This window comes from Hippopotamus amphibius, chromosome 3 (genome assembly GCF_030028045.1).
Source record: "Hippopotamus amphibius kiboko isolate mHipAmp2 chromosome 3, mHipAmp2.hap2, whole genome shotgun sequence".
NCBI lineage: Eukaryota > Metazoa > Chordata > Mammalia > Artiodactyla > Hippopotamidae > Hippopotamus > Hippopotamus amphibius.
Window position 1 is genome coordinate 96,860,396 of NC_080188.1, and position 16,795 is coordinate 96,877,190.

Consider the following 16,795-nt stretch of genomic DNA (forward strand, 5'->3'; position numbering starts at 1 on the left):
TCAATAGATAAGTCAATTGCCATGATGTCCAAATAAAGACATTTAGAATTGCTCTCTGAATTTTTCCTGCCCCCTTATAGTTACTAAAATTTGTTGTTGTAGAATATTTACCCTCTTCCAAGATTTGTGGTTATTCATTACTCTAATATTGTATGACCACATAGAAAGAGATGTCCAAAGAGAAATCAATGTAGCCTATTACTATTGCTTATTTACAAGAACTTTAATTTACAGTGAGTTTAACTTAAATATTTTCTTTTACTCTTTAAGGTGGATTTGGAGACCATGGTATGTCAAAGAAACGAGGGGCCCTCTACCAACTTATAGACAGGATAAGAAGAATTGGCTCTGGTATATCAATGTTTAAAGTTGCAGACACTTGACTTGATGTACAATAATATTATACTCATAGCAGTTCAGTTTGCTGTTAAGATGCAAAGTATGGAAAGGATATATGCTGAGAAAGAGCCCTTTATCCATTTTTATTTTGTTACTTGATATCCAATGTAAATTTTTTAGAACTTAATTAGGGACATTTGAAATATTTTAACTTATTTTCAGCTTCTCCTTAATAAAAAATTGTTTTAGGTGTTTATTTAATTGTTGATATTTATTTCCAGTAAATTGGTATCACACTAAGGTGTTTTTATCAAGCGTGGGGCTACATCAATTTTAGTCAAGTGAAAAAATGTCATGGCTGTTTGTTTTGAAATAAAAACCACTTAAAGTAAATTGACAAACTGATTAATTAGATTAAAAAATAATTGAAAATATTTTGACCCTTCCAAATATATACATAGGAAAACATTCAGAGAAACTGCCTCCTGGCTTAATGATTAGTTAATATTTAAAGTATTGAATTTATGAATCACTATTTGTAGATTTTAGAGTTTCTTTTTCAAGTCTTCTGTTCAAAGTTCATACCCTAACATCTCTTCAATTGATTGATACTAATTAAATATTTAAAAGTGCCTACTTTCAAGGATTAATTTTCCAAAGCAAAGATACTTTACTTCAGGATGTTAAAAAGTTAGACATTTAGGGACACAGGCATAGGGGCATATATTCAGTATTCATTGTGTCTCAAGCGTATGAAAGTGGTAAACTATTTATATCAACGATGATATATAAAAATGGAAAAATAACGATGAAAATGTATGAAAAATAAAACTAGCAAAAAATGTATGAAAGGCCACCAAGAAAAGTTAGTGACTGTTCATCTGAAAGCTGCTCTACAGTCCACTGCATTTTATGTTGACCTGTTCACCTTGTGTACTGCTCTCTAAATCATCCTGATTTCTGGATATGAATCCCAAGGAAATTAGAATAGAGATAGCTCATTGTCCAAGAATCTGAAACCATATCTGTCTTATCCTTAATTCACTTACTATCTCTGTAGTGTAATATTCACAATTTAAAGCTGTGCTACAGAATATCAATTCTGATTTAAAGGATTAAGGATTTAGCAGGAGTAAGAAAGGTTTTGAACATCATAGGACTTTTTAAACAATGTCTTTTTGATTCTAGTGGTGAATTTCTTAGTGATCTAGTAAACTAGAAAACATAAAAGAATTTTTCTGTGGCTTACTAAGTCTATCTGACTTCTGTCCACTGTAGGTAGTTGTACGGAAATTCATCAAAATCTGCTCATAGAGCATTAGAAAATAGTATTTTGACATGAACTGCTTAAATATTTTAATACTTTTTTCAAGTATGTAATATAAATGAAGTTTTTCTTTAATGAATTTTGACTGCAGGCATATTTATATAAATATGTAAATAAGACATTTTAACTTGTCCTTTAAGAGGTAAATGATTCTCTGACTGAGGACTTCTGTTTCACAGAATGTTTTAAATGTCACTGCAGGCTTGGAGCAAAACAACACAGTTAAGGGAAAAGTACCTCTAAAATTCTCAGGGCAAAATGAGAAAAATCGAGTTCCCAGAGCTGCTACATCAAGAACTGAAAGAGTATGGCCTGGAGGTGTTATTCCTTATGTTATAGGAGGCAACTTCACTGGTAAGATATTCCCAGACGGTCTATTTTGATAAAGAAATGGTAATTATCATATAGATTAAGTGTATTTTTTAATAGAATACTAACATTTAAAACATAGTATTAAATCAAACATGAGAAATATTCCATTCACTTGAGTTGTTGGTTAGGGCGTCTTGAAATTTAAAAATATATTTAGTCTTGAGTTCTAAGAATCTAAAGAACTATTCTGGTTTTTAAACTGAGTTTCAAATGTGCTCATTAAATCTGAAAGCTGATTTCTTTTCAGCTGACCAGAAGAATGTATGTCTTGTTCATGAAGCCTTGTACACACATACTTGCAGACAGTAAGCTAGAGCCTACTGATGGTGAAGGCAGTGTCCTCTCGCAGTGCCGGCTCACTGTGGTGCTGGGGGCTAGGATTCTCTGGCTGATGGTAGTGGTGGCGTCTGATCTGTGCAGGTCGATTTAGGATGGAGGAGCCGTACACAGATTTCTCTCTGGGTCAGGCACTGTTTTATTAATGCCACGCCATTTTTCCAGGCAGCCAGAGAGCCATGTTCAAGCAGGCCATGAGGCACTGGGAAAAGCACACGTGCGTGACTTTCATTGAAAGAGGGGATGAAGAGAGCTACATTGTGTTCACGTATAGGCCTTGTGGGTAAGTAGAACCAGGGAATTTAGAAAGGAAAAAAAAGATTCACTTTTTAATTTTTGCTTAGTATTTTGCCAATGAGAAAGCATGAATTTTACATAGGAGAATATTCTATTTTAAATAAATGTGTTCTTTGATCACAGACCCCTGCGCATCCTCCACCACCGCGGCTGCCCTTCCTTCTGTTCTGACTATACGGTGGCATTGCCAGCGTCCCACTAACCTGCGTTAGAAACGTCAGTTTCGTTTTTAGTGATTGGTTTTTTAGTGATATCAGCAGAAGCCATGTGCTTCTATCGATATCCACTATGTCTTTTGGTTTCTGCTTTTATTCCATGTCAGTCCCCTGATTCATTCATATCTTTGTCCTCTCACACCTGCTCTATTCCAACTGCGCTCCCGTCTTGCCTCACTGGTTCATTGCCACTAGAATTAACTTCAAAAAATACTCATCAGAACAAAGTACCAGATTTTTTGAGATTCCTCCGTGTTTCCTCCTACAGTGCTGTTTTCTAGATTTGCTTCGAACAGGATAACAATACTATCTTTGAAATAACTGTTCCGTAAGTTGTGAAAATGCTGTTAAATTTCAATAGGTATTTCTACAAGTAGCATGCTAAACCTTACTAATATTCAACCAATTGAAAGAAATATAGAATAAGGTGTTTCCTAAACTTATTTAAAAAAAGGAACACCCTCCTCACGTGTTTAATAGTGAAGAATGTGTATCAATATCCCAGAACACATTTTGAGAAATGCTAGCCTGAGAATAAAATCTAGATTCTTGGATATAACATTAAAGGAATGCCATGAACTTACTACAACTTCCATCTGCTGCTTCTTCTGCCACCACATCTCTCCACAGATCCCATAATCTAGCCAAGTTACAGTAATAGCAGCTCTCCAAGCAATGCTATATTCTTTTAAAGACTTTTCATTGTGAAAACTTTCAAACTTTTTTCCCTATATTTCCAGTTAATTGGAACTTATATTTAAATATTTGAATATTTAAATTTTTCCATTTTTGTTTGTTTGTTTGCTAAGAATACTGGATAGGGTGTGCTGTCTACTTTACACTGCATCACCTCAAGAGGCACATGTGCCTGGACCTACCACTTTAGTGATGCTATGATTGATCAGTGGATTCAAGTGGTGACAGCCAGGTCCCTCAATTGTAAGTTCCCATCATTGCAAAATAGTCATTTTCTCATGTTGCTCTTTTCTTTTATTCCTTCTACTTTTATTAGCTGAAATTCTTCTATAAAGAGGAATTATCTCTAATAAGCTATAGCTATTTGAATGCCCTCTATTATAGTTCATATAGGGAAGTAAAAATAAATGCTTAATTCCTTTGGAGGAAATAGTTCTTGCCCTAATGACACATATTTTTGGGGTGGGGGCAGTATCTGTTTCACTAGGTTTGGGGGCATTACGTCATCTGGCTTTGTTCTACCATATTTTCCTAGAACTTAAAAAGTAATGAGTTTTAATTTTGGCCCTATTTAAGTGACATTAAGAAAAAATATACTGTATTATTATTTCTCTATATATTTTAGATAGTGCCAAATTTTTTAGCTATGACTTTTATTTAAGAAATGTTTTTTTCTAAATTACTCTAATTACTTACTCTTAATAAGTTTTGGTTACATTTGAAGTCCCTCCTAATTCTTTATATGTATTTAATATTTTTAAATATTAAGGACATTTTAAAGTCCAAATCTAGACTGTCCTTCCTTTCTTCTGGTTACCTAAGAGGAGTGGATATAGCTCAGATTACATTTCTAAATCTATAATGTATTCAGATCAATGCATCTTTTATTTACCCACCTTTTTATTCTGTAAAATAAATATATCCAAAGCACCAATCGCTTATTATTTTATTGCTCAATTTCTGTTTGTAACAAATTCATATTTATACTCATTTTCTTTTAATAATTTGGCTCTTTTCAAAGTTTTTCATTTCACTGGTTTTATCATGCTAAACTGTTTTTCCCCATTCCCTATCATTTCTTCATGTTTGTTTTTGTGACATTTTAGTTGTTTGATTGCCTTTACTTTCCTTTTTTATCAGTGGAAATCTTTCATGTATTTCATGCTCACCCATTTTTGAGCTACCTACCGTGGGACTTTGCTCTACAACAGCCATAATAGCTCCATGTCCATGTTGGTTCAAATATCTGCCTTCATCAGTGATGAGGGCAGGAGTGTACCTCTGTGTCCCTCACAACACCCAGCACATTCCTTTATAAGTGGGTGATCAGGAAAGTACTGACACTTACATGTCAGCTAAAGTACCTTGTGTGTAAGCCTAAGATAAAAGAATGTAAGAATTCAAAGGAGTTTGAAAAACATGTACTTCATGAATTTAGAGGTATAAAAACTGAAGTTATGCCTTTCCCCGAGATGCTTAAATCTGTAGTTATGTTCCTGAAATTAGACTATTGAGTTTATTTGTGACTGTTTTAGTGGTAATGTTGCATTTTGGTGATTTGTTTCGGCGTTCATTTTCCAGTTAAAGTTTGTCCTGTACTATTTTTTCAGTTACAGGAAGGATGATATTTTTTATAAAACTTGATCATTGGCCTGCTTAATCATTCTAATCATTTTGTGACTAAATCTAAATCTCATTTGAAATTACCATTATTGGCCACAATTTCAGGAAATGGTTATTTCATCTTTTTTGCTATGGTAATACTGCCTTTATACCTCATAGAAATCAATTTAAATTATTAAAGAATTGACAGTTGGTATTGCATAAAATACTGAAGGCCATCTAGAATATATTTTGAGTCAAACACAGCCCTGTATTGGGCTTAGTATTGGGTCCTTTTTCTTATAAGAGCTGTGCATATAATGTCTTGCATTTAGCAATACCTGGTGAAAATATCCATAGGACACAGAGAGCCTGTAGGTGGTGGCGTTGATATGGATGCAGCATTTATCAGTTGTGTTTCTAGCTTTAATCTGGAAGGCAGATGTGTCTTATTACTTCTTATCACTGTCATCACTTTGAGTTTACCGAGTATGTCAGACAACTTGTAGTGCTTGCAATTTTAAAAAATAAAAGCAAAAATAATCTCCATACTTACGGGAGGAATTATTAAATGTGGAATCGCCTATGTCATTTAGAGTATTACATTTCCCATCTTAGTTTGCTACAGTCAGCTTTTATTCAATAAGTATTTAATGGGCATCTAATTCCATATCAGGTCTTTGGTAGGTGGGAAAATAATAAAATTTTAAAAAGCAAAGAGTAGGGAAATCAGAATTTTTTGCCATTTAGCTCTAATGTATTTCCTATTTTTAAGTTGTGTTATAATTGTACATTAATTATGTTTATGTATAGCTGTATGTATATATATTCACAAGTTTCTAGGTATATGATATCTTGGCTTCATCTGCAGTGGACATAGGCTTTAACCCTCTATATTGGCAAAAGGTTTGAACTGAGCTTTAAATAATTTTTTGATGAATATCTATTAGCTTCAGTGGAATTTATTTGTTTTACAAGATTATTAATTATAATCAGCAAAATGTGAGACCATTTTATAATAGGAGTTGTTTGATTTTATTGCCAAAAAAACAAACAAGCAGGACTTCCTAGGTGGCGCAGTGGTAAAGAATCCGTCTGACAATGCAGGGGACACGGGTTGGAGCCCTGCCCTGGGAAGATTCCACATGCCACGGAGCAACTAAGCCCGTGCGCCACAACTATTGAGCCTGTGCTCTAGATCCTGTGAGCCACAACTACTGAGCCCATGTACCACAACTATTGAAGCCCACGTGCCTAGGTCCCATGCTCCACAAGAGAAGCCACTACAATGAGGAGCCTGTGCACCACAATGAAGAGTAGCCCCCACTCGCAGCAACTAGAGAAAGCCCATGTGCAGCAACAAAGACCCAATGCAGCCAATAAATAAATAAAATAAATATATTTAAAAAAAAAACAAACAAGCAGAGTTAACTAATTTTCTTATTTTCTAGACTTTATATGCTTTAATTGTATTTAACTTTGGTCAGTTTGATTATTCAGATTATGACAGTAGTCACTTATTCATCCTTTCCTATTGAATTCTCTCTTTAAAAAAAAAATTATGTATTTATTTATTTATTTATTTTTTATTGGCTGTGTTGTGTCTTCGTTGCTGCTTGTGGGCTTTCTGTAGTTGTAGAGAGCAGTGGCTACTCTTCATTGCAGTGCCTGGGCTTCTTACTGAGGTAGTTTCTCTTGCTGCAGAGCATGGGCTGTAGGTGCGTGGGCTTCACTACTTGCACATCATGGGCTCAGTAGTTGTGGTGCACAGGCTTAGATGCTCCGTGGCAGGTGGGATCTTCCTGGATCAGGGCTCGAACCCATGTCCCCTGCATTGGCAGGCAGATTCTTAACTGCTGTGCCACCAGGAAAGCCCTCCTATTGAATTTTCATTTTGTGCCACTTACTGTACTAACTTTGGGGACTATAAAATTGAATGTCAGCTGTTTTCTCTCTGCAAGGTGGTTATAGTTAGGCAGAGGAAGTGTGCTAGCTGGGATTCTTTTTTTTTTTTTTTTTAACTTTTTATTTGTTTATTTTTTACAATAAACTGCATATATTTAGAGTGTACAATTTGGTATCCCAGTCTCCCAATTCGTTCCCCCCACAACGCTCCCCGCTTCCCCCTTTGGTGTCCATATGTTTGTTCTCTACATCTGTGTCTCTGCATCTGTGTCTCTATTTCTGTCTTGCAAACCGGTTGATTTGTACCATTTTTCTATAGTCCACATATATGTGTTAATATACAATATTTGTTTTTCTCTTTCTGACTCACTTCACTCTGTATGACAGTCTCTAGGTCCATCCATGTCTCTAAAAATATCCCAGTTTCATTGCTTTTTACAGCTGAGTAATATTCCATTGTATGTATGTACCGCATCTTCTTTATCCATTCATCTGTTGATGGACATTTAGGTTGCTTCCATGTCCTGGCTATTTTAAATAGTGCTGCAATGAACATTGGGTTGCATGTGTCTTTTTGAATTATGGTGTTCTCTGGGTATATGCCCAGTAGTGGGATTGCTGGGTCATATGGTAGTTCTATTTTTAGTTTTACAAGGAACCTCCATACTGTTTTCCATAGTGGCTGTATCAGTTTACATTCCCACCAGCAATGTAAGAGCATTCCTTTTTCTCCACACCCTTTCCAGCATTTACTGTTTGTAGATTTTCTGATGATGCCCATTCTAACCGGTGTGAGGTGATACCTCATTGTCGTTTCGATTTGCATTTCTCGAATAATTAGTGATTTTGAGCAGCTTTTCATGTGCTTCTTGGCCATCTGCATGTCTTCTTTGAAGAAATGCCTATTTAGGTCTTCTGCCCATTTTTTGATTGGGTTGTTTATTTTTTTGATATTGAGCTGGATGAACTGTTTATCCACTTGTCTGCTAATGGGTGGGGCTGTGTTCCCACCTTATTGGTTGTTTGGCCTGAGGCTACCTAGCAATGGAGCTTACAGGCTCTTTGGTGGGGCTAATGGCAGACTCTGGGAGGGCTCACATCAATGAGCACTTCCCAGAACCCCTGCTGCCAGTGCCCCTGTCTCCCCAGTGAGCCACAGCTGCCCCCCACCTCTGCTGGCAACCCTCCAACACCAGCAGGTAGGTCTGGTTCAGTCTCCTATGGGGTCACTGCTCCTTCCCCCTGGGTCTTGGTGAGCACACTTTTTTGTGTGCCCTGCAAGAGTGGAGTCTCTGTTTCCCCCAGTCCTGTGGAGGTCCTGCAATCAAATCCCGCTGGCTTTCAAAGTCTGATTCTCTGGGGATTCCTCCTCCTGTTGCTGGACCGCCAGGTTAGGAAGCCTGATGTGGGGCTCAGAACCCTCAGGACTTCTGTGGTATAACTCTTCTCTAGCTTGTGAGTCACCCACCCAGCATTTATGGGATTTGATTTTAATGTGATTGCGCCCCTCCTACTGTCTCATTGCGGCTTCTCCTTTGTCTCTGGATGTGGGGTGGTTTTTTTTGGTGAGTTCCAGTGTCTTTATGTCGATGATTGTTCAGCAGTTAGTTGTAATTCCGGTGTTCTTGCAAGAGGGAGTGAGCGCACGTCCTCCTACTCCGGCATCTTGATTCTTCTAGCCGGGATTCTTGTTCTCAAACAACAGAATGGCTAAATTAAGCAGAAAAAATAGATTTTTTGGAAGGAATTTATAGAATTATACTGATAGAAAAAGTGGAGAGCCAGGCTGAAGGAGGAATCTCAGCTAGAGAATGTTGACCCCCTCACTTTGAGCATTTCCACCACTTCCTTGGATGTTTGCTGCTAATTACTAGAGTCTTAGCTCTGTCCTGCACTTAGGAGATCTGTTCTTTCAATAAATATTGTTATTAACTTTTTTGACTTTTTATTTTTCAAAATGTTTCCAGTTTTATTGAGATATAATTGACATATAACATACTGTTTCAGGTGTATAACATGATGATTTTAGATTTGTATATATTGTTAAATGATCACCACATCCATCACCATATTTACACATTTCTTTCCTGTGATGAGAACTTTTAAGATTTACTCTCTTAACAACTTTCAAATATGTGTTATGGTGTCGTTAACTTTAGTCGCCATGCTGCACATTACATCCTCAGAAATTACTATCGTATAACTACAGGTCTGTACATTTCGACCACCTTCATCCATTTCACCCACCCTCAGCCCCTGCCTCTGGTAACCACCAATCTGTTCTCTGTATCTGTTGAGCTCTATTATGTGCCAGGCCGTATTCTAGGTACTGGCATTACAGCAGTGAGCAAAATAGGTGTGTTTTCTGCCCACAAAAAGCTTACATTACATGGTGAGGCAAAAAACCTATGAAAATAAATGAAATATAAAATGTATTAATAGATGACACATTCTAAGACAAAAAGGAAAGTAGTGTAAGTGGGACAGAAGGGCATTTGCACAGAACTTGAAAAGAGGAGGAAACAAGCCATGTGGATATCTAGCAGACAGAGTTCCTGACAGAGGAAATAGACAGTAATAGGCTCTGAGTCAAGAGTGTGTCTGAATGCTCAGGGCACAGCAAGGAAACTTCATGGCTCGAGTGGAGTGACAGGGATGAAAATAAGAGATGAGATCTATCTGGTAAGATATTTGTGTGTAAAGATTATGTAAGATTTTGTAGTTTTTTAATAAGTACTTTAGATTCTCCTCTGAGCAAAATAGAGCGCTTGTATCAGTCAGCTTAGGCAATTTATGACACGGTAACAGACAACTCCTAAATCTCAGTGGCCAGAGCAACAGACACTTACTTCTTACTCTTACTGTGTATCTGCCACTGGTTGGTTGTAGCACACTCCAGAGTCGTCACTATGGTATCCAATCTGATGGAGAAGCCTCTTTTTGGAACATTGCAGTTGCAGCAGAAAGGATAGAAACAGTATGGTCAATCATATTTGCTCGTCAAGATTCTCTCCAGAAATGACACAGTTTGTGTTCACATGACATTGTCCAGAGCAGCTTACATGACTAAACCCAGCATCAGTGGGGTAGGGAAGTATAATTATCTCCTAGAGGGAGCAATGAATATTTTTGAATATTGACATGATTTACAACACAGTCATTGGAGAATATTGAGTAGAGAAGTGGAGTAATCTGACTTTACATTTAAAACATATCTCTATGCTGAGGAAAGACTGCTGTGAGGAGGGCATAAAGCTTACAGGCAATTTTCTTTGTGCTCATAGGCTTGGCTCCACAGTCCAAGGCCAAAGTAAGGAACTCTTTATGGCTTAGTGAGGCTTCTCTAAAGGTAAAAGATTTTCTTGAGAGGGCAGGTGGATCTTATAATGGCCAAGCTTTAATAGCAGCACTCAAATTTGAAACAAAAAAACAAAAGCCATGCACAAGAAAACAGCATCAAACCTGGATGACATTAGAAAGAAACTGAGACGTTAAAACCGTGTTTTTATAAACTGCGCATGTTAAAATAAACTGTGCATTTTAACCTGTCATTCCATACATAATTGTTTGTGCATGTATTTAGCTATTTAGTCATTTGCGCATCTAGAATTCTTCTGTTCCTAGACCTGCAGTATGTCAGAGATCACACCACAACATTTTTCTTTCTTCCCAGGACCATTGTAAAAGCCAGTGTGAAATGTACCTTTGCTTTCTGTTATGAAACCCCATCTTATTTACTGGAAATTACTATGGGTAAAATTATGCTAATAAAAGGTGTTTTCAATGAAAAGAATCAACCACATTGCTTGGCTATCTCCTGGCTTTTGATTTGCAAACTACTTTTTTCTCTGAATATAACCAGCAAGAAAGACTCATTGTTGGTAATTTAGTTGCTATATAATCCTCAGTTACTTCAGTTTCATTATTACTGCTTTATGGTAGCAAATATTTCAGTTTAAATCTCTCGAAAGTTTGCAAATTTTGCATTTTGCTACTTCTAATACTTTGCTATTTCACTGTGTAATAAATAACTATGTATGTATAAATTAACATGTGGTGCTAAAAAAATCTACCTGAGAGCAAAAATAGAATTCCCTGATTTTTTTCCCTACAAGTTACCTCATTTTTCTTTCTATTATTGATTTATTAAGCTTAATTAACTGTTATAATAGATTCATAAATAATGAGTTGAATTACTTCTTCTAACTGGCATGGTTAAGTTAAAATGCTTAAAAAAAACACAAAGGAAATAGTAAAAATTCATCTATATAAATATTTTAAACTTCTGTTGAAAACAAATTAAAAGATATACAATTGGAGAAAAATCACAACAAATATGATAGTCATTATTTTTAATGTACAGAGAACTACTAAAATAATGATAACACTAAAACCTCAAATACATAGACAATTTTCCAAAGAGGAAATAAAACTGGCTAATAAATGTTAACATCACTAATAGTCAAGAAAGTAAAAAAAAATAAAAATAAAAATAAAATAAAACCTATGGAAATATTTAGAATGACAAATATTTGTACTTGTGAACAATCAAAGCACTGTCTCATGGACACTGATGCATGTGCAAAATGAATAAACGGAATTTCATTGAATATGTATAAATATCGATAAATTGAGGAAAATTTGCAGGAAGATGCTCTGTATGGTTTACATTCTGACAGGCCAAGAAATTCTTTCAGAAGATGAAATGGACACTAAACATTTGCCTGACCATTTGACACAGTCTCATAATTCTACCAGTTGTTGATTTTTTTTCACCAGTCAACCATTAACCCTAGATAATTCACCTTCTGAAGCTAATTTTCCTCCACTGACTTTTTAAAAAAATTTTCTTCTTTAAAAAATTCTCCCAAGAGGAGGAAGAGTAATTCATTTTTTAGTTAACAAACATCTTTCACAAATTTAATTCTGTTTTTCTCAAAGAGGAAAAATAAATGTTTTATATTTAATACTGAAATAATGGATTTTTGCTAGATAACCATATTGACAAAGTAGTTACCTAAATGATTTATATGGGTTGTGCAGATAAAAATTTTATTAGAAATAAATGAGTTGATGTCTCGAGTTTATATGTATAGTAGCCATTAATCATCATCATAAGTATTTTATTTTCTGATTTATCTTCTGAATACTCCTAAAATTATTTAAGGCACATCTTCTCATATATGAATTAGTCCAAAGGACTTCAATTGATTATTTGGGGGCTTATAAATACATTTACCAGGGTGACTAGAAATTAGCTATATTTATTAATGAAAAGCTGTTCTGCCTCTGAATGTGTTGGACTTTATAGTTCATCAGAAATTTTTACAAAAGTTTCACCCTGTTGTGCTTCACTCGGCATCTCCCTGTCCACCACCACCTGCACTTTCTACTTTTTTCCAGATGCTGCTCCTATGTAGGTCGGCGTGGAAACGGACCTCAGGCGATCTCTATTGGCAAGAACTGTGATAAATTTGGAATTGTTGTTCATGAATTGGGCCACGTGATAGGCTTTTGGCATGAACACACGCGACCAGATCGAGATAACCATGTAACTATCATAAGAGAAAACATCCAGCCAGGTGAGAGGCTTCGGAATGTGTTGGGTTTAAGGTTGACTAAATATCTTTTAATAGTATTGTACTATTTATCATTTAACTTCTTAAAAAATGTGAACTGATTTTATTGGTATTGTAGGTCAATATTTTGCTTGATTAAAACATACCTACTATGGTGTTATTTTCCTGCAGGTCAAATGATATGATGCATTTTTTAGGCTTGATTTTTTTCTTAAGATTTAGCTGTTTCCTATCTAAACTTCAGTGCTTTCCAAGAATGAGTATAAGCTATTGCAGCATAAATTAATGTTATTAAATTTTTAGAAAGTGTTTTCTTTTTTTTAATTTAATTAATTAATTAATTAATTTTATTGGCTTGTTGGGTCTTTTTTTTTTTTTTTTTGCTGTGCGCAGGCTTTCTTTTTAGTTGCAGTAGTGGGGGCTACTCTTCGTTGTGGTGTGCAGGCTTCTCATTGCTGTGGATTCTCTTGCTGCAGAGCACAGGCTCCAGGCATGTAGGCTTCAGAAGTCGCAGCACATGGGCTCAATAGTTGTGGCTCACGGGCTCTAAAGTGCAGGCTCAACAGTTGTGGCGCACGGGCTTAGTTGCTCTATGGCATGTGGGATCTTCCTGGAGCAGGGATCGATCCCGTGTCCCCTGCATTGGCAGGTGGATTCTCAACCACTGCGCCACCTAGGAAGCCCCTAGAAAGTGTTTTCTATACTTAATTTTATAATTTATGTTGTTGGGGTTTAGAAAGGGTCCAGGGTTTGCCACAAAATGTGCCTCTATCATAAAAATCTATCTTATACCAGAGACAATTTCTGAAGAAAATTCCAGGGAAGTGAGTCATTTCCAGGATAGTCCAAATATTTTCTTGAGATTTCCCCTTAAACTTGACTACACTAAAGATAAATTCTTAAGAATGTTTTCAATAGTTTCAGTAGTTCAGTAGTTAATATATAATTAAAATTCAATTTTTTCTGACAGTTGTGTGATAATCACCTTACTTAAAGTTTTTATTTGTTTCACCTTTTATAATTAATAGAGATAAGTACATTTCAATTGCCAAAAGAAAAATCCTGTTGTTTAGAATTGTCTTATAAGGTTGTTTGTCTTTCAAGCATAAGCAAAGTAGAAAGATGTCCTTATTTCCTTATTCATGGCCAGTTTTAAGTTTCAAGTATTGAATTCCTTAGAATTTCCAGTGATTAACAGCATTTATCTATTTATTTATTCATAACATATTTTCTGCCAGTTATTGATTGAGGCACTATTAGATGTTGGAGATACTTCATGAAAATTACAGAGCTTAGTGTAGGTATATCCATATATACAAACAGTTGCAAGCAAGTGAGAAAAGTGAGACTAGTCATATGTTGAGAACACTGTCTAATCCAGGCAAGGTGTAACAAAATGTGCCTTGCAAGTCAAGGGAGACGTCACAAAGGGACTGAAATTTGGAAGTAAAATGGTTCTAAGTGCACAGAAGAGTGATGGAATTTCTAACTGGAAAAAAAAAGCATCATGATCAAAGCTACAATTACAAATAATTGAATCATTTTTATTCACCCATATGGCTACATGGTAAGTTACAAGTGGGAGATTAGTTGGTAATTACCCAGGGAGATTAGATCATAGGAATCTTCTATATGAAGCTAGAAAATTTGGATTTTATCCTTTAGCTACTGGACAATACTCAAAGATTGAAAGCAGAGCAAGTTCAGATTTAAAAAAAGAAAAAAAAAAAGGAATTCTTTCAGCTGTAGGGATCATTAATTGAGAATGGGGAAATGGGGATGGGGAGGATGAATGTGAAGTCAGGGAAACATATTAGAAGCTTAAATAAGTAGTTTATAAGAGGTGACTAAGTCCTCAGTTAGGGTGGTGTAAGTCAAGAAGAAGGAGAGGAATAATCTTTCAAAAATATTTTAAGAGGAACGTCATGTGAAGGGAAATCGTCAGGTTTTATTTTTAGGCAACAGGATGAATGGTGGCACCGTCAAATAACACAAGAATCATGGAGAAAGCAACATTTTTCTTTTTTTTAAGCAACATATTTTTAAGAGAAAGAAAGACAAATAATTTCTTTTAGCATATCGTTGAGTTTGAGACGCCTGTAGATCCGGTGTCCATAACCTCCAGGCCACAGGTCATTGGTATTGGTCTCCCCCCACCATCTGTGGAGAACCTGTCTTCCACGAAACTGAAACCGGCCCCTGGTGCCGAGAAGGTTGGGGACTACAGCTGTAGATGATCCAAGTGGAGATATTTAGTAGACAAAGAAAAGGTGAGTCTAGACTTTAGGATGTAGCTAGAGATAGAAATTTGGTAGTGTATTTGACTGTCTAGGAAAATGTTGGAAGGAGAAGAAAATGAGATTGCAGTAGATTATGGGGAACACCAACATTTTGTAGAATATCTCTCAAAAGATTAAGAAAGTTCGGTCTAAAAGGTAGGAGAAAAGTCAATGAATGTGATGTTACAGGGAAGAGATCATTTCAAGAATAAAGAAGTAATCTATAGTGTTGAGACAGAAGTAAATAAAATCTATATTCCCAATATAGAAGACTCTAATGCCTGAGCTGCTATCAAGGTTCATCTTATTCTTTATATCATTGGAAGTGAAACAGGAAATAATATTTCTGAAAATTACTCCACTACCAATTAAATGAGAAGTTTTCTATTAACCACAGTTATTGTTTCCTCTATTATGTGGACAAGATAACTTATAAAGAAAGTAACTTCCAAGAATGATTGTTGCTCTTAAAAATAGGACTCTGCTTCAACATAAATTTATGTACATAAAACAAGCAAAAAATATATAAATAGTATGTAAGCCCATAATATTTAACACAGTCCTAAACAAATTATGGCTTTTCATATTTTTGTTGAATTCAGGCTGATAGAAAACAATAGTTTATTGAGTGAGATGCACATTTGTCACAGCTTGCTTGGATTCGACAAGGTCCTCACTGTGACTGTTCTCACTTTTCTCACTTACTAGCAATCATATGTATGTATGAACCATTGGCCCCAGTATTCATAGGGTTTTGCATTCAACCAACCTTTAAATCGAAATTTCTTATTCATTGTACTAAGCCATTTTATATAAGGGACTTAAGCACCCACAGATTTTGGGATCCAAGGGGTTCCTGGAACCAATCCTCTGCAGTTCTAGTATGAAAGATTTCATGGTGGAGAATAATCTTCAACAAATTTGTGACTTACTTTGGCTCAGAAACTTTAGATCAAGTGTTGTTCTAGGGCAGTATGTAATAAGTGCTGACTTTCGCTTTGCATTATATGCAAAATTAGTGACTGTGGTAGGAGCCAATTTGGTACAAGGATTGTATTACTTTAATCTATTTTTAGAAAATGCCTTCAAGAAGGAGGCTTGTCATTAAAAAAGAAAAGTTTAGGGTGGGTTCCACTGGTGCTTTGTGTCCCTGATCATCTTCCCTTCTGTCATGAAATATCTAATTTTCTTTATTTGGGCCATATATGGCTGTGTCTTTTTAACTAGCACTGTGTCATGTGCATTGTAAATGCTCAGTTATATACATCAAAATGTATTACTGAAGTTGTTTCATGTTCCACTTTCAGAAATCTTTATGAAACATTTTGCTGTAATTAGAGAGTATATTCACATATTGTGCTTGGAAGTTGAAGTCTCCAGTGGGTTATAGATTAATATTAATAAAGTCAGCTCCATAGCTTTGCATAAATCTCACCTTAGAGTTGGATATACTAAAATATACTTACCTCTTTTAATGAAGAAGAGAGTTTTAAGAGATGCTTCTATCAGAGGTTGAAGATAATGCAGGGTACTTCCTGAGAATGGTTGTAAAGCAGACAGACAAGCCAGGGGTTTGTGGAACACACATTTCACTACATAGTCTGACTAGTTCATCGAAGACTACCTATTGTGTGAATTCATTATAAGGTGGACTAAAACCCTTTACTCTGGGACTTGGGTTCTTCAACTTCAGGCTGATTGTTTCGTCTTTAATGCTCAAGTGAGTATGCAAGACTTCCTTATGACAAGTAGGAAAGATATTATACTCTGTGGCATCACTCAGTTTCTTTATTTCCTTTTGGAAAATTTTTAATGTGATAATTTTCTTATTTATTAGTAATATGGCAG

The 16,795-nt window shown here is 35.7% G+C and overlaps 1 protein-coding gene across 2 annotated transcripts in view; it reads left to right on the top strand.

Annotated features, from left to right (window-relative positions):
- Positions 1–16,795, top strand: part of TLL1 (tolloid like 1) — a 231,231-nt gene that overhangs the window by 115,851 nt on the left and 98,585 nt on the right. For both annotated transcript variants that reach the window (XM_057729421.1, XM_057729420.1), the window contains exons 3-6: positions 271–351; positions 1,868–2,020; positions 2,540–2,657; positions 12,493–12,671. In XM_057729421.1, coding sequence (XP_057585404.1) covers positions 271–351; positions 1,868–2,020; positions 2,540–2,657; positions 12,493–12,671 — 531 coding nt within the window. The remainder of the gene's footprint in view (positions 1–270; positions 352–1,867; positions 2,021–2,539; positions 2,658–12,492; positions 12,672–16,795) is intronic.